The sequence below is a fragment of the Ahaetulla prasina genome, chromosome 7 (assembly GCF_028640845.1).
Source record: "Ahaetulla prasina isolate Xishuangbanna chromosome 7, ASM2864084v1, whole genome shotgun sequence".
Taxonomy (NCBI): domain Eukaryota; kingdom Metazoa; phylum Chordata; class Lepidosauria; order Squamata; family Colubridae; genus Ahaetulla; species Ahaetulla prasina.
In genome coordinates, this window is record NC_080545.1 from 95945489 (window position 1) to 95964214 (window position 18726).

General features: G+C 46.1%; 1 protein-coding gene across 4 annotated transcripts in view; it reads left to right on the top strand.

Moving 5' to 3' along the window:
• The window catches only part of ITIH5 (inter-alpha-trypsin inhibitor heavy chain 5), a 58348-nt gene that overhangs the window by 35873 nt on the left and 3749 nt on the right, over positions 1-18726 (top strand). For all 4 annotated transcript variants that reach the window (XM_058190832.1, XM_058190831.1, XM_058190833.1 and 1 more), the window contains 6 exons: positions 3021-3192; positions 6758-7067; positions 8281-8837; positions 11013-11066; positions 14042-14158; positions 15536-15913. In XM_058190832.1, the coding sequence (XP_058046815.1) occupies positions 3021-3192; positions 6758-7067; positions 8281-8837; positions 11013-11066; positions 14042-14158; positions 15536-15913 (1588 nt within the window). The remainder of the gene's footprint in view (positions 1-3020; positions 3193-6757; positions 7068-8280; positions 8838-11012; positions 11067-14041; positions 14159-15535; positions 15914-18726) is intronic.

Here is an 18726-nt window from a genome sequence, read left to right on the forward strand (position 1 = left end):
TCAATCCATCAGGCCAGCCCCGCTTGGTGAAAAAAGAAAGTCTTGAGCGGGTTTAAAGGTCCAAAGATCAGGGAGAAGACAGAGTCCCAGCAGCAGCTCGTTCCACAGAGCCGGGGCCCCCACAGAGAACGCTCTTCCCCTGGGGGTCGCCAGCCAACATTGGTTGGCTGACGGCACCCTAAGGAGGCCCTCCCTGTGAGGGTCATTTAGGATGAAGTCCTGCCCCAAAACACATCCACACAAGAGCTTCTGAACTTCCTTCACCGGGTTTTTCCATCTGCAGAAGTTAAGAGTTATCTAACACATCCCAAGCCAAGGACTGACTCAGCGCCCAGTGGAAATGGCAAAGGGGTGAACCTGGAACCACCCCACAGAATGAGATCATTGTTGCCAGCCTACAAGTTCATATGCCGGCCTGCTCTGGGTCAGCGCTTGAACAGTTGAGCCTTGTCTTCTGCTGGAACGGGCTGGGCTTGCATTGCGTGGGTATCCTTTAAAACCCGCACTGGGCAACAAGTGAGGGATTGTGAGACGGAAAGGTCATTGCCCCTCCGTCTGTCTCTGCAATCGTGATCTCAGCTCCTTGGAACAAGCAGGCCAAGACCTGTGACAGGTGGGAAGGGTTCGGTTCCAAAGCTCAGGAGATCTGCAAGAAGGGAGGGAGACAAGGTTGAGTCCCTTCCAAGTCAAGTCAAATTGTAAAATAGAATAGAATAGAATAGAATAGAATAGAATAGAATAGAATAGAATAGAATAGAATAGAATAGAATAGAATAGAATAGAATAGAATAGAATAGAATAGAATAGAATAGAATTTTATTGGCCAAGTGTGATTGGACACAAGGAATTTGTCTTGGTGCATATGCTCTCAGTGTACATAAAAGAAAAGATACCTTCATCAAGGTACAACATTTACAACACAATTGATGGTCAATATATCAATATAAATCATAAGGATTGCCAGCAACAAAGTTACAGTCATACAGTCATAAGTGGAAAGAGATTGGTGATGGGAACGATGAGAAGATTAATAGTAGTGCAGATTTAGTAAATAGTTTGACAGTGTTGAGGGAATTATTTGTTTAGCAGAGTGATGGCCTTCGGGAAAAAACTGTTCTTGTGTCTAGTTGTTCTGGTGTGCAGTGCTCTATAGCGTCGTTTTGAGGGTAGGAGTTGAAACAGTTTATGTCCTGGATGCGAGGGATCTGTAAATATTTTCATGGCCCTCTTCTTGATTTGTGCAGTATACAGGTCCCCAATGGAAGGCAGGTTGGTAGCCATTGTTTTTTCTGCAGTTCTAATTATCCTCTGAAGTCTGTGTTTTTCTTGTTGGGTTGCAGAACCGAACCAGACAGTTATAGAGGTGCAAATGACAGACTCAATAATTCCTCTGTAGAACTGAATCAGCAGCTCCTTGGGCAGTTTGAGCTTACTGAGTTGGCGCAGAAAGAACATTCTTTGTTGCACATTTTTTTGATGATGTTTTAGCAATGCATAACTGGCAGGGATACCTAAATGCAGTGGTAGAATTCAGCCAGTTCGCACCACTTCGGGAGAACCGGTTGTTAACTTTCTGAGCAGTTTGGTGAACTGGTGGTTGGAAAAAATCATTAGGGCAGAGAACCGGTTGTTAAATTATTTGAATCCCACCACTGCCTAAATGCCTTGGTTGTACCCCTTGCAATCTTGCCCCTCGATTCTCAACTAATTGCAATGTTTGATTATAACACAAGGGCAGAGGTGGGTTTCCGAAATGCTTACCACCGGTTCGCTCCGCGCGCACAGACTCGCTTCGCGCATGTGCGCACCTTTCCACGCATACACCCAACCTTCCGCGCGTGCACTTTGCTCACACATACGTCTTCCACACATGTGCCCGGCCTCAAAAACATGGCTAAATAGGATGCCTTTAAGCTGGGGCAGGCCCCCATCCTCAGTCGCCGTTCCCAGTTCGCCCGAATCGGTCTGAACCATTTTTGCACAAGGGAGATATTTTTCAGAATCTAGGTAATCGTTGACTTACAATAGTTCATTTAGTGACCGTTCGAAGTTACAACGGCACTGAAAAATAGTGACTTAGGACCGTTTTTCACACTTATGACCATTGCCGCACCCCCGTAGCGATGAAAATGCAAATGCTTGGCAATTGTCTTGTATTTATGATGGTTACAATATCCCGGGGTCACGTGATCATATTTTGCAAACTTGTCCATGGGGAAAGCTGAACAACTATGTTAATAACTTAACAATGGCAGTGGTTCCTTTAACAACTGCGGCAAGAAAGGTCGTAAAATGGAGCAAAACTCACTTAGCAACTGTCTCACTTAGCAGTAGACGTTTTGGACCCCATTGAGGTTGTAAGTCGATCACCACCAGTAGTTGAATCCATTGATTCAACTTGCTTATCTTTCGATTAAAGATAACGTTTGCTCGCGTTTCTCCCCTCCCTTTGTTCTTTATATTTTTTTTGGAGCCTAAATCCTGGCAACCCACTCAAAAACAAAGTTTGGCCAGAGACCCCGAAGTTTTTGGCTTAGAGATAATGGAAAATATCGCAGCTGTTCCCTCTTTAAACAAAAGGGACGGTGAGGTTGGAAACAACAAGAAATTCAAGATTACTTGACTTTCCACTGTGATATTTGGTTGTGCAGATCTTTTTGCAAAAAATAAACCAATTGGGTCATATATATATATATTTTGGTCTATGATGGGGTGCTCTTTGTTTGTTTTGGGCTGCAGACCGTTGTCATGCATTATAAGAAAGGACAGACAAGCCATGCCACGTGTTTGATCGATGGTAGCTTGTCCTTGGATCATCATAAATCCATGCTGTCACAGGGATTAACCAGCCCATTGTATAAACCAGGGGTCTCCAACCTTGGCAACTTTAAGACTTGTGTTCCTCAACCTGAGGAACTCTGGGAGTTGAAGGCCACAAGTCTTAAAGTTGCCAAGGTTGGAGACCCCCGGTATAAACCACACCAACGCTCCCTTACTGACTTCCCTCCATTTCTTTCCAGACCAGAGAAGCCCTGTTCACCATCCTCCATGACCTCCGGCCTGGAGACCATTTCAACATTATTGGCTTCTCCAATGAAATCAAGGTCTGGAAAGAAGAGCAGTTGGTACCTGTGACTCCTGAAAATATACGAGATGCCATCTTCCACATCCATCTCGTACCACCTAATGAAGGTAATCTTATTACTGAGTGATTGATTGAACGTATCTCACCTTCTGCTGTGTCTGCACCCCCCGAGCCGGGCCTCCTGCCAGAAAGTGAATTGGAGCCGGGCCTGCTGCCAGAAAGTGACTTGGAAAGTGAGGGGGAAGGGTCGTCAGGACTTACCTCGGCAGCACCGGCTTCCCTGGCTCAGCTCCAGGAGCCAGAAGCAGGCCAGGTGGAAGAGATAACGAGGCCTCCGTCCCCTGACTCTTTCCCCCCCGAGGCCACACCTCCAGACCCAGCTGATGGCAATCAGGCTTGGTTGGACCCTAGGTTTCGTAGGCAGGAGAGGAGGGAACAACAGAAGCAGGGGTGGGGCAGGCCTAGAAAGCGCTGAGTCATGGAGCTACACCCCACAGGATATAAAGGCAGTGAGCACTGCTGTGTCTCTTCGTAGCCGGCAAATCAACTGATTAACTGAGAGCTGAAGTGACTCACCAGCGTCGAGGGAGATATCAGAGAACTTGGCAGATGTTCGCTATTCTGCTGCCATAGCTGATCGTGCTGGCTAATTAAGCCATCACTCGGACGGAGGCGAAGGAGGACAGAACACCTTTATTTTTTATAAAGAACATAAGGTGGTGAACACGTACCTAATACTCCTATTTTCCTTGCAACATTGTGTCGTGTCCCACTCCTCCACTGACGGCCGGGTCAGGGAAATCCGAATCAGGCGTGCCTCTGCAGCTCTGCCAAAGTCCTAGTAAAGTTCTCAAGGCAGGCAGGAGACCAGAAAGTGACTTCAGCAAGATAAGGTAGACTTTGCCTGACTCAGAGAATGCCAGAAAGCAGATCCTTTATATAGGCCATGGGGTGTGGCTCCATGACTCAGCACTTATCCAGGCCTGCCCCTCCCTTCCTTCTGACGCTGCCGCCTATCAATTCTTCTGAAGCGAGGGTCACTCCAGTCGGCAGCTGTTGGTAATTGACCTTCCTCAGGCTCACATGCTGTGGGGGAGGGGGAGGGGTCTAGTTGCTCCGTTTGCCTGGACATGGAGCCAGAGCTGGGGGCTGGAGGCACTTCTTCCTCCTCGGCCTGTCTGGGCATGGAGCCAGGGCTGGGGCCGGGAGGCATGTTAGGACATTCCTCAGCGTTCGGAAGCAGATAAGATGGGCCCGGCTGCGGGGAAAGTGGACGAGGCACAACACATTGAGATGGGTTGGGGTGAGACAGAAACCCAACTGGCTTTTATGCTTAACGTAGGACTAGACCTCACTTTCCTCTGGTGATTGGCCCAAAGTCACCCATCTGCCTTTCATGCTAAGGCGGGACTAGAAGTATCAGTCTCCTGGTGATTGGCCCAAAGTCATCCAGTAGATTTTCATGCCTAAAGTGGGGGTAGAACTCACCATCTCCCATTTTGGCAAGATATAAGCCAACTTTTCTGAGCTGGAGTGCTCATTAGTAGACAATTTCCTCCTCCTCCTCCTCCTCCTCCTCCTCCTCCTCCTCCTCCTCCTCCTCCTCCTCCCCCTCCCCCTCCTCCTCCTCCTCTCCCCCACCTCTCCTTCTCGTATAAGATTCTGGTTTTTGTTTTCCTGGCAGCCCCTACCATTGTGTCGTGTCCCACTCCTCCGCTGACGGCCGGGTCAGGGAAATCTGAATCAGGCTTGCCTCTGCAGCTCTGCCCAAAGTCCTAGCAAAGTCCTCAGAGCAGGCAGGAGACCAGAAAGTGACTTCAGCAAGATAAGGTAGACTTTGCCTGACTCAGAGAATGCCAGAAAGCAGATCCTTTATATAGGCCATGGGGTGTGTCTCCATGACTCAGCACTTATCCAGGCCTGCCCCTCCCTTCCTTCTGTTGCTGCCGCCTATCAATTCTCCTGAAGCGAGGGTCACTCCAGTCTGCAGCTGTTGGTAATTGACCTTCCTCAGGCTCACATGCTGTGGGGGAGGGGGAGGGGTCTAGTTGCTCCATTTGCCTGGGCATGGAGCCAGAGCTGGGGGCTGGAGGCACTTCTTCCTCCTCGGCCTGTCTGGGCATGGAGCCAGGGCTGGGGCCAGGAGGCATGCTAGGACATTCCTCAGCGTTCGGAAGCAGATAAGATGGGCCCAGCTGCGGGGAAAGTGGACGAGGCACAACCCATTGAGATGGGTTGGGGCGAGAAAGAAACCCAACTGGCTTTTATGCTTAAGGTAGGACTAGACCTCACTTTCCTCTGGTGATTGGCCCAAAGTCACCCATCTGCCTTTCATGCCTAAGGCGGGACTAGAAGTATCAGTCTCCTGGTGATTGGCCCAAAGTCATCCAGTAGATTTTCATGCCTAAAGTGGGAGTAGAACTCACCATCTCCCATTTTGGCAAGCTATAAGCCAACTTTTCTGAGCTGGAGTGCTCATTAGTAGACAATCTCCTCCTCCTCCTCCTCCTCCTCCTCCTCCTCCCCCTCCTCTCCCCCACCCCTCCTTCTCGTATAAGATTCTGATTTTTGTTTTCCTGGCAGCCCCTACCATTGTTATTTGGTGCTGTTGTAATGGCACTGAAAATCTTCTGGATTTGCCTCATGTTATTTGACCTTCTCTCTTTTTGTATATGCCTTGTATGGTATGGAATCCCAAGGCATGGAATCTTGTGTCCTGCTGTAGTAAATTTGGATATTTCTAAGGAAAAATCTTCCAAGCAGTCATGTCTCAATGCAGCTGGATAAGATCAACTTCCACAATCTTATCTAAGGATCTAGTTCAGGGGTATCCATCTTGGCTAATTTAAGACTTGTGGACTTCAACTCCCAGAATTCCTGGCTGGGGAATTCTGGGAGTTGAAGTCCACAGATCTTAAAGTCGCCAAGGTTAGACACCTCTAAACTAGTTGATGAAAATTGGACACCTATGACCAGGGGTGAAATCCAGCAGGTTCTGACAGGTTCTGGAGAACCGGAAGCGGAAACTTTGAGCAGTTCAGAGAACTGGTAGTGGAAATTTTGAGTAGTTCGGAGAACCGGCAAATCCCGCCTCTGGATGGCCCCAGAGTGGGGAGGGAATGGGGATTTTGCAGTATCCTTTCCCTGGAGTGGGGTGGGAGTGGAGATTTTGAAGTATTTTTCCCCTGCCAAGCCCACCAAGCCACACCCACAGAACTGGTATTTCAACACTGCCTCCAACCTACCTAACCAGGGGTGGAATTCAGTCGTTTTGGACCAGTTCGGGCAAACCGGATGTTAATTTTAATCTGGTTCGCCGAACTGGTTGTTCCAAAGACTGGCTGACCTCTCCCACCCCAACCTTCCCTCCCAGGAGTCTTCACACAGCCCGTTTTAGATGTCAGGTAAGTGCAGGGCATGCGCAGAGGCTCTGGGAGGGCGAAAAACGGGCCTACCGGAAGTTCAGAAACAGCCTCCGGAGGGCCTCCGATACCCGCATGATACTGTTTTCGGCCTCCTGGAGGCTCAAGGAAAGCCTCTGGAGCCTGGGGAGGGCAAAAAAGCTCCCCACCCCCACCGTAGTGCAGGAGGCAAAGTAGGCCACGCCCCCATGGCCAAGCCCACCCAGCAACCAGTACCTAACTCCCATTTATTTCCACGCTATTGTCGCAGGCACCAACATCAACGATGCTCTTCAGACCAGCGCAAAACTCCTGAACGATTACATCACCCAGAACGAAGCGGAATCGCGAAGCGCCTCCCTCCTGGTGTTTGTGACCGACGGTCGGGCCACGATGGGCGAGGTCCAGACGAGCAAGATCCTCCGCAACCTCAAGGAAGCCATTCGCAACCGGTTCTGCGTCTTCACGATCGGCATTGGGAACGACGTCGACCAACACTTGCTGGAGAGGTTGGCCTTGGAGAACTGCGGGATGATGAGGTTGATCCGGGAGAATGAAGACGCCGCAACACACTTTAAAGGGTCGGTGAGAAAAATCATTCCCTAACATCTCTTTTGCTGGATCTCTGTTAGATTGTGTCAGCCTCCCCCGATGGCTTCTTCCTTCCTCCCTCTTCTTAATGTCGTGGCTCCCATGTGACACCTCTCCTGCGCAGACTGCACTGGCTGCCTGTGGCCTTCCGGGTGCACTTCAAGGTTTTGGTAATGATCTTCAAAGCGCTCCATGGCATAGGGCCGGGCTATTTACGGGACCGTCTGCTGCTACCGAATACCTCTCACTGACCCGTGCGCTCTCACAGAGAGGGACTCCTCAGGGTGCCGTCAGCTAGGCAATGCCGTCTGGCGACACCCAGGGGAAGGGCCTTCTCTGTGGGGGCTTCCACCCTTTGGAACGAGCTCCCCCCAGGACTTCGTCAACTTCCGGACCTCCGAACCTTCCGCCGCGAGCTTAAAACTCATCTATTTATCTGCGCAGGACTGGATTAGTTTTTAGATTTTAAATTTAACTGGTTTTAACGGGTTTTTATTATGTACTTTGATATTTTAACTAATTGGCTATTTAGAATAAGTTTTTTAATTGTATGTTTTATTGTGTATTTATATGTATTTTTATCTGCCTGTAAACTGCCCTGAGTCCCTAGGGAGATAGGGCGGTATAAAAATGCGAAAAATAAAATAAAATAAAATAAATAAAATATCATAAAATGGGGTAAAATTCACTTAACAAATGTCTCACTTAGCAACAGAAAATTGGGGCTCAGGTGTGGATATAAGTTGAGGACTACCTGTACTAACTTTACAACTGCAACAATTCACTTAACCACTTGTGTCAAGAAAGGTTCTAGAATGGGGTGGGGTGGGGGAGAAATCACAACTGTCTTGCTTAGCAACAGAAATTATGGGCTCAGCTGTGGTCATAAATTGAGGATTACCTGTCCTAAATGTGAGGACTGGTCATCGGTCACTTATTCCTCAGTATTGTTGCAACTAATTGTTGCAATAAGTTGACTTTGTAAATATACAAATGGAATGAGACTATTGCCTTATACACTGTAAGCCGCCCTGAGTCTTCGGAGAAGGGCGGGATATAAATGTAAATAAATAAAAATAATAATAATAATAAAAACTGCAAACTGTCACTAAATGAATGGTCATTAAGTCGAGGACTCCCTCTGTGTCGGTTTCCTTACGACTTGCGTGCATGTTTGAAGAGTAACCAAACATGTCTGTGCAGATTCTACGATGAGATCGGTACCCCGCTTCTGTCGGACATCCGGGTCGATTATCCTGTGGACAGCGTGGAGAAAGTGACTCAGAATTTCTTCCCCAACTACTTCAACGGTTCCGAGATTGTCATCGCTGGGAAACTCTACAACAAGACTGCCCACAGCTTACACGTAGAAGTGACCGCCAGCAACAGCGACAAGCACGTCCTGCTGAAAACCGACGTAGCCGTCGATCTCTCGGGCCACAACCTCCTCGAGGCGAGTTTCGTCGGACCGCCGAACTCCTCAACCGATCAAAACTATGTCGAGCGGGCCTGGAGTTACCTCACCATCAAGGAATTGTTGGCCTCCTGGTTGAAGAGTGACAACAGCAAGGAGAAGGTCTCTTTGAGGGAAAGGGCCAAGAACTTGGCCCTTGCTTACAATTTTGTCATGCCCTTCACCGCCCTGAAGATGAAGACCCTTCCATTTCAAGTGGAACCCCCAATGGAGGTCCATGCTGGTCCTTCAACCGAAGGCGTTGGAGAAATCGTGCAGGGCCTTCAAGGCCACCAGGTGCCCTCAGGTAAGGCCCACCGCCAGGGGAGGGATTAAAATTTTTTAGCAACCAGTTCTCTGCCCATGGGCATGGGAAGGGCATGGCCATGGGGGCGTGGCTTACTCAGCCTCTTGCACCATGGTGGTGGTGGGCGTTTTCACCCTTCCCAGGCTCCAGAGTGGATTGTGCAGGAGCAAGGTTTTGGACCGAGTATTGGTACCGGTGGTACCAATTGACCACATGACCACAAAGACGTCTTCGGATAGCGTTGGCTCTTCGTTAATATACAGTAGTAACCTAAATTACCGGTACGTGGTGGCTCAGGAGCTAGGACGTTGAGCTTGTCGATCGAAAGGTTGGCAGCTTGGCGGTTCGAATCCCGAGTGCCTCGTAACAGGGTGAGCTCCAGTTCCTTGTCCCAGCTTCTGCCAAACTAGCAGTTTCGAAAGCACGTAAAAATGCAAGTAGAAAAAATAGGGACCACCTTTGGTGGGAAGGTAACAGCGTTCCGTGCGCTTTTGGGATTGAGTCATGCCGGCCACATGACCACGGAGACGTCTTCGGACAGCACTGGCTTTTCGGCTTTGAAACGGAGATGAGCACCGCCCCCTAGAGTCGGCAACGACTAGCACGTATGTGTGAAGGGAACCTTTACCTTTACCTTTTATTGGTACCGGATGAGTGATTGGCCAACTCGCAAAGGAGTCCCGGCGTGGAGATAGCAGCTAACTAGTGCTGGGGAATGTTAATTGAGGGAGAAGAACAAAGCGGAAGTAAAAACACTAAAGTCCAAAACGGAGTTTGACATTTGAATTTGGAAATTGAATTTGGAGAGCTTAAACCAGGGGTGAAATGCTCCCGGTTCGGACCGGATCACCTGATCCGGTCGCGATGGCGGCGGGTGGTTCAGAGAACCGGTAGCAAAAATTCCTGCCCCATCCCCCGCCCCAGCTGAGCCGCATGATCATCAGAGTTTGGTGGGGTTTTTTTTTAACTTTTAAAAGCATTTTTTCTTTAGCCAAAAAAATGCTTTTAAAAGTAAAAAAAAAAGGCTCTGGGATCATCAGAACCCTTTAAAAGCATTTTTTCTACAAGCTCTTCGGCCAAAGAGGTTGTAAAAAAAATGCTTTTAAAAGGTTCTGGCGATCACGCAACTCAGCTTTTTGTCCTCTGGCGATCCCAGCTGAGTTGCCTGGTCATCAGAGGCTTTTAAAAGCATTTTTTCTACAACCTCTTTGGCTGAAGAGCTTGTAGAAAAAATGCTTTTAAAAGTTAAAAAAAAATAAGTTGGCCACGCCCACCCAGTCACATTAAACCCACCCACCCACTAAGCCACACCCACAGAACTGGTAGTAACAAATTTTACATTTCATCCCTAGCTTAAAACATCCCTAGCCTTTTTTCTAATATGCTCGGTTTTAAATTGTTGTTTTAATTGTATATTTCTTATGTTTTTTATCTTTTGGCTGTACACCGCCCTGAGTCCTTCGGGAGAAGGGCGGTATAAAAATTTAATAAATAAATAAATAAATAAATAAATACTCCAGGAAAAAGAAACCCGGAAAAATAGAGGATTGGATATAAACTTTATATAGAAAAATCTTAACCTTAGAGGAAGAATAAAGGAAAATTTCAGATAAAAGCCGTGTCAAGACCTTATAATTGGAGTTGAATTGGAATGTAAAATTCAGATTTGGAATATATACAAATCAAGAAGAGAAAGAACCAGTCCGTGTGCGCCTATAATTGTTGCAGCCTCTCCCATAGTCACATGATCAAAAAATTGGACAACTGGATGGAAGGGTTTGTGATGGTTGCAACATCTCAGAATCATGGAAATTGCCAATGGAGACCTTCCCAGCCGGCTTCTGACAAGCAAAGTCAAAGGGCGGGAGGGAGCTGGATTTACTTAAAGACTACACCCAAAAAAGGTTGCAAAATTGGGTGCAGTTATGTATTGACTCATTTAATGACCGCATCGCTTGGCGACGGAAGTTCCCCGTTCCCAATTGTGGTCTTAAGTCAAGGACTACCTGTATAGAGACAGTTGTAAATAAGTTGTTTAACCTGTAAACAAGTCAATACTCTTCTCTGGGGGAGACATAACAGTACTTTGCCCTGGGGAGTTGGGGTGGGGTGGGGTAGCTGGGCTATGCGAATCTGTTGTTTTGTGTCATCTCATTTCCCCTCCTCTTGTTTCAGGCCCTACTCCTGAAAAATCAGAGGAGCCAAAAATCAATGTAACTAAAACTTCAGGTAAGTGGTCCACACAAACACAAGGGTTTGGCCGCATTCGGTTTTCTAAGTTTGCTAAGCAAAACAGGTTTTCTTTCTTTCTTTCTTTCTTTCTTTCTTTCTTTCTTTTCTTCCTTCTTCCTTCCTTCCTTCCTTCCTTCCTTCTTTCTTTTCATTCATTCTTTATTTATTTCTTCTTTCTTTTCATTTATTCTATTAGATTTTAAATTTATACTGGTTTTAATGGGTTTTATTATTTATATTGTTTTTTAATAATTCGCCATGTAGAATAAGTTTTTAACTGTTATTTTAGTTTGTATTTATATGTATTTTTCTTTCTTCCTTCCTTTTTCCTCCTCTTGTTTCAGGCCCTACTCCTGAAAAATCAGAGGAGCCAAAAATCAATGTAAATAAATAAATAAATAAATAAATAAATAAATAAATAAATAAATAAATAAATATAGAGACAGTTGTAAATAAGTTGTTTAACCTGTAAACAAGTCAATACTCTTGTGTCATCTCATTTCCCCTCCTCTTGTTTCAGGCCCTACTCCTGAAAAATCAGAGGAGCCAAAAATCAATGTAACTAAAACTTCAGGTAAGTGGTCCAGCAGTTAACAATAACACAAGGGTTTGGCCGCATTCGGTTTTCTAAGTTTGCTAAGCAAAACAGGTTTTCTTTCTTTCTTTCTTTCTTTCTTTCTTTCTTTCTTTCTTTCTTTCTTTCTTTCTTTTTCTTTCTTTCTTTCTTTCTTTCTTTCTTTCTTTCTTTCCTTCCTTCCTTCCTTCCTTCTTTCTTTTTCATTCATTCTTTATTTCTTTTGTTCTTTATCTTTCTTTTTCATTTATTCATTCTTTATTTATTTATTTCTTCTTTTTTCCTTTTTTCCTCCCTCTTCTTTCTTTCTTTCTTTCCTTCCTTCCTTCCTTCCTTCCTTCCTTCCTATTTTCCTTTCTTTTCCTTTCTTTTCTTTCCTTTCTTCCTCTTTCATTCTCTTTTTTCTTCCTTCCTTCCATCCATCCTTCCTTTTTCTTTCCTTCCTTCCTTTTTCTTTTTTTCTCATTCATTCATTTGTTCATTCATTATTTCTTTTGTTCTTCCTTTCCTTTCTTCCTCGCTTCTTTCTTTCTTTCTTTCTCTCTCTCTCTGTTTCCTTCCTTCCTTCCTTCCTATTTTTCTTTCTTCTTTCTTCTTTCTTTCTTTCTTTCCTTTCTTCCTCTTTCTTTCTTTCTTCTTTCCTTCTTCCTTCCTTCCATCCATCCTTCCTTCTTTCTTCTTCCTTCCTTCCTTCCTTTTTCTTTTTCTCATTCATTCATTTGTTCATTCATTATTTATTTTGTTCTTCCTTTCCTTTCTTCCTCGCTTCTTTCTTTCTTCCTTCCTTCCTTCCTTCCTTCCTTCCTTCCTTCCTTCCTTCCTTCCTTCCTTCCTTCCTTCCTTTCCTTCTTCCCTTCCTTTCTTTCTTTCTTCCTCTTTCATTCTCTTTTTCTTCCTTCCTTCCATCCATCCTTCCTTTTCTTTCCTTCCTTCCTTCCTTTTCTTTTTTCTCATTCATTCATTTGTTCATTCATTATTTCTTTTGTTCTTCCTTTCCTTTCTTCCTCGCTTTTCTTTCTTTCTTTCTCTCTCTCTCTTTCCTTCCTTCCTTCCTTCCTTCCTTCCTATTTTTCTTTCTTTTTCTTTCTTTTTTTTTCTTTTCTTTCTTTTCTTTCCTTTCTTCCTCTTTCTTTCATTCTCTTTTTCCTTCTTTCCTTCCTTCTATCCATCCTTCCTTTTTCTTTCTTTCTTTCCTTCCTTCCTTCCTTCCTTTTTCTTTTTTCTCATTCATGCATTTGTTCATTCATTATTTCTTTTGTTCTTCCTTTCCTTTCTTCCTCGCTTCTTTTTCTTTCTTTCTTTCTTTCTTTCTTTCTTTCTTTCTTCCTTCCTTCCTTCCTTCCTTCCTTCCTTCCTTCCTTCCTTCCTTTTTTCCTTTCTTTTTCTTACTTTTCTTTCCTCTTCCTCTTTCTCATGAAACATCTGCAAGAAAACAAGCAACCTCAGAGAGGACCAAGGACCCTTCATTAATTGAACCCTGGGCCTTTGCTAACAAAATGAAATTCAATGTAGAGAAAAGTAAAGTCTTACACTTAGGCAAGAAAAACCAAAAATACCCATATAGACTGGTTGAAACTGCGAGAGGGATCTTAGAGTCTTAGTGGACAACCAGTTAAATATGAGCCAGCCTTGTGCAGCGGCAGCCAAAAAAGCCAATGCAATCCTACATTGCATTAACAGAGGGATACAATCAAGATCAAGGGAGGTACTAATACCACTCTATAAAGCCTTAGTAAGACCACACCTGGAGTACTGCATCCAGTTTTGGTCACCACACTGTAAAAAGATATTGAGACTCTGGAAAGAGTGCAGAGAAGAGCAACCAGGATGATTAGGGGACTAGAGGCTAAAACACACAATGAACAGTTGCAGGAACTGGACCTGGCTAGTCTAGTGAAGAGAAGGACCAGGGGAGACAGGATATCAGCCTTCCAATATTTGAGGGGCTGCCACAGAGAGGAGAGGGTCAAGCTGTTTTCCAAAGCACCCAAAGGCCAGACAAGGAACAATGGATGAAATCTGAACAAGGAGCGATCCAACCTGGAAATAAGGAGAAATTTCCTGAAAGTGAGAACAATAAATCCATGGAACAGAAGTTGCCTTCAGAGGTTGCGTGAGCAACTGGAGGCTTTCAAGAAGAGATTGGACTGCCATTTGTCAGAGGTGGTGTAGGGTCTCCTGCTTGGGCTGGGGGGGTTGGACTAGATAACTTACAAGGTCCCTTCCATCTCTGTTAATCTAAGTGAATGTTTCCCTTCCTACTAGGAAACTCAATAGGGAAGCAGGAAGGGAGTCAGAAGTTGCTCCTATTCCCACTGTTATGTAGTGAATATAAATATAGTTGTGTTAAGCCCTGCTAAAGTGAATGACTAAATTAATGGAGGAATTGTCTCTCCAGCGGATGGGGACCCTCATTTTGTCGTCGATTTGCCGCGGAACAAGCTGACCGTCTGCTTCAATATCGATGGGCAACCCGGCGATATCCTGAGATTAGTTTCGGATCACAAGCACTCAGGTAGGGCAACCCTGGGCTGGTACGGGAACCACAGAGCTGGCGGGGGCTATTGACTTGTTCCGTCGGCAGAGTTGAGTAAAAATTTGGCCTGGCCTGAAGCAGTGGAAAGGAAAGGAAACAACTGATGACTTTCCATCTCCCAATCCGTTTAATGGGACAGGGAAAGTTTAGAGTCAGCTTGGGACCATTTCGAACGAGCCTCGAAAAAGGAAGTGGATATTCAACGGCGTTTCCTCTGCCGTTGGTTTTAAGACCCGCAATTGTTGTCCAACTGCGTCAAGAACAATACATCTGTTTCTAGGAGGCGACGGTGGTCGCCTCAAAAATAGGAAATTGCCAAAGTTCCGTTGGAATCGCACAACAAGCCAGACTAAACTAAAGTGCATTGTTTTGTGATTCAGTGGGTTGTGGGAACTCAGCCATTGTCTTACCACAGGAAACAGGATCGTCCCAGTCTATCCTATTAGGATACAGTTTGTGGCTCTTTTCTTTGCCTTTTTTAAAAAAAATACAGCTCCGTACCATACTGAGAAGTACAGCATGCAAACAGGGGGGAAAGGGCAACAGATTATGTATAAGAACTCTGGCGCAAAATCAGCCAGCTTGTTCTCATGGCTAAGGTGAAACTAGAACTCATTGTCTCCTGGTGATTCACTCAAGGTCACTCAGATGGCTGTCATGCCTAATGCAGGACTAGAACTCACTGTCTCCTGGTGATCGGCCCAAAGTCACCTAGTCGGCTTTCATGGCTAAGGCGAAACTAGAACTCATTGTCTCCTGGTGATTGGCCCAAGGTCACTCAGATGGCTGTCATGCCTAATGCAGGACTAGAACTCACTGTCTCCCGGTGATTGGCCCAAAGTCACCTAGTCGGCTTTCATGGCTAAGGCGAAACTAGAATTCACTGTCTCCTGGTGATTGGCCCAAAGTCACCTAGTTGGCTTTCATGGCTAAGGCGAAACTAGAACTCATTGTCTCCTTGTGATTCGTTCAAGGTCACTCATATGGCTGTCATGGCTAAGGCAGGACTAGAACTCATCGTCTCCTGGTGATTTGCTCAAGGTCACTCAGATAGTTGTCATGGCTAAGGCAGGACTAAAACTCATTGTCTCCTGGTGATTCACTCAAGGTCACTCAGATGGCTGTCATGGCCAATGCTGGACTAGAACTCATTGTCTCCTGGTGATTTGTTCAAGGTCACCTAGTTGGTTTCCAAGGCTAAGGCAGGACTAGAACTCTCCGTCTCCTGAAAATTGGCCCAAAGTCACCCAGTCGGCTTTCATGCCTAAGGCAAGACTTGAACTCAAAATCTCTTGCTTTCTAGCCTGGCACCTTAATCGCTAAATCAAACTCTTGACATCTTTGCTTGTCCCTTAGGAGTGACCGTCAACGGTCAGTTAATCGGGGCACCTGCCCCACGGAGCGGTCATAAGAAACAGCGGACGTACTTCAAGAGCATCACGATTCTCAGCAACAAACCAAAAAGATCCTACCTCGAAATTTCTCCCGCCAAGGTCATCTTGGATGATGAGAAGAGACTGGTCTTTCCCTGCGACCGCGACGCCGTGGTGGTGGGCAAGAATCTCCACGTATCCATCATGGCCCATGCCAACGTGACTGTGGTCCTACAGGAGTCCATCAGTTTTGTCATTCTGATCCACCACTACAAGAACCCCGCTCGCTATCAGAAGAACCATTTGGGTTTCTACATCTCTAACGGTCAAGGACTTTCAACAGCCTCCCATGGGCTGATAGGTAAGGAAGAGATGCGCTGGTTTCTAAGATTGTGTGCAGAGAGACATACAGTCATGGCCCAAATTGTGGAAACCTTTTGGGAAAAGGGTATTTTTGAGGTTTGCTGGTTAATAACATCACTTTTTGCGGGGAGTTTCAAAGTAAATATATTTCACTGCTGGAATGGCCTGGGAATAGCCCAGACCTTCACCCAATGGAAAATCTAGGGAGCCGATTAAAGAAACTGATTAGTCAGAAGCGACCAAGCAATAAAACCCAGTTAATAGAAGCCCTCCTTCAATCTTGGTTTCACATGATAACAGCTGCAGGACTAACAGACTTGGTTCACTCCATGGGACGACGCTGTAAGGTCGTAATTCATGCTAAAGGTTAGCCAACTAAATACCGTATTTTTTCGGAATATAAGACGTACCGGACTATAAGACGCACCTACCTTTTTTGGTGAGGAAAACAAGGGAAAGAAAACTGCCTCCCAGCAATTTTGCCTCATTGCAGCAAACAGCAAACAGCCTGCTTCACTTTCATTTTCGTTTTCAGCATAGCTTGATTAGCATAAGGGAAAAAAAATCTGCTCCCAGCAATTTACCTCCTTGCAGCAAGTGAGGAGGTGGTTAAGTGAGCGGTGCCCAACTTCATGGCATTTTTTTTTTTTGGCCAGGGTTGTTAAGTGAATCACTGCACTCATGAAGTGAATAGTGTGTTCTTAAGCCAATCCGGTTTCCCCCATTGACTTGGCTTGTCAGAAACCAACTGGGAAGATCGCAAATATTTTTTTATTTATTTATTTTGTCAAACACAACAATATATATAAGTATAAGCATGAAATAACCACACAAATTGAATACAACCAAAGGGAACATTAGGACAGGGACGGTAGGCACGCTGGTGCTCTTATGCACGCCCCTTACAGACCTCTTAGGAATGGGGTGAGGTCAACAATAGACAGTCTTTGGTTAAAGCTTTGGGGATTTTGGGAAGAGACCACAGAGTCAGGTAGTGCATTCCAGGCATTAACAACTCTGTTACAGAAGTCATATTTTCTGCAATCAAGATTGGAGCGGTTCACATTAAGTTTAAATCTATTGTGTGCTCATGTATTGTTGTGGTTGAAGCTGAAGTAGTCATTGACAGGAAGGACATTGTAGCAGACGATTTTATGAGCTATACTCAGGTCATACCGAAGGTGGCATTGTTCTAAATTTTCTAAATCCAGAATTTCAAGTCTGGTGGCATAAGGTATTTTGTTGTGATCAGAGGAGAGGAGGACTCTTCCTGTGAAATATTTCTGGACACGCTCAATTGTATTAATGTCCAAAATGCAGTGTGGGTTCCAGACAGGCGAGCTGTAATTGAGAATTGGTCTAGCAAATGTTTTGTATGCTCTGGTTAGTAGTGTAATCTTTCCGGAGAAGAAGCTATGCAAGATTAGGTAATATTGGGTAATTAGGTAATTAGGTAAATAAATGAGCACATGACCCTGGGACGGTGTCACATGATCAGAATTTGGGTGTTTGGCAGTCAGCATGTATTTGCAACCACTGCAGCATCCCAAGGTCACATCAGCAAGCAAGCAATCAGAATATAGCTGGAGGGGACCTTGGAGGTCTTCTAGTCCAGCCCCCTGCTCAAGCAGGAGACCCTCTACCCGAACCTATGGCATGTGCACCCGAAGTGGCACACGGAGCCATGCCGCTTGGCACGCGTGGCGTTGCCCGTTCCTCTTCCGGGTTTCTAGCGGCGATCAGTTGGCCTGCAGGCGGCAGTGCTGGAAACTGGAAGATCTGGTTTTCCATTTTCCTGCATATGTGCCCGACAGCTGATCGTCACACACGCATGCGCGCCAGGAACCGAAAGACTAGCTGGCCAGCGCGCATGTGCATGCCGGAAACTAAAAGTTCATTTTCGGGCACGCACATGCACCCTGGGCCACCCTGGCCCAGACAAGCGCTCCCGCTCCCTTTTCGGCACTCGGTGCCAAAAAAGGTTCACCACCACTGCCCTGCACCATTTGTCATGTCCCACTCCTCTGCTGACGGCCGGGTCAGGGAAATCCGAATCAGGCATGCCTCTGCAGCTCTGCCAAAGTCCTAGCAAAGTCCTCAGGGCAGGCAGGAGACCAGAAAGTGACTTCAGCAAGATATGTTTAGACTTTGCCTGACTCAGAGAATGCCAGAAAGCAGGTCCTTTATATAGGCCATGGGGTGTGGCTCCATGACTCAGCACTTATCCAGGCCTGCCCCTCCCTTCCTTCTGTTGCCTCCGCCTATCAAGTCTTCTGACGCGAGGGTCACTCCAGTCTGCAGCTGTTGGCAATTGACCTCCCTCAGGCTCACATGCTGTGGAGGAGGGGGAGGGGTCTAGTTGCTCTGTTTGCCTGGGCATGGAGCCAGAGCTGGGGGCTGGAGGTATTTCTTCCTCTTCAGCCTGTCTGGGCATGGAGCCAGGGCTGGGGCCGGGAGGCATACTAGAATATTCCTCCGTGTGTGGAAGCAGATAAGAAGACCCCGGCTGTGGTGAGATTGGACGAGACACAACACCATTTCAGACAAGTGACTGTACACTGTCTCTTCTTAAAAACCTCCCGTGATGGAGCACCCACGATTTCTGGAGGCAAGGTGTTCCGCTGGTTAATTGTCCTCACTGTTAGGAAGTTTCTCCTTAATTCCAAGTTGCTTCTCTCTCTTTGGTTAGTTTCCATCCGTTGTTTCTTGTCCTGCCCTCTGGTGCTTTGGAGCAAAGCTGGCTGAGGAATTCTGGGAGTTGAAGTCCACAAGTCTTAAAGTTGCCAAGGTTGGAGACCCCTGCTTTGGAGA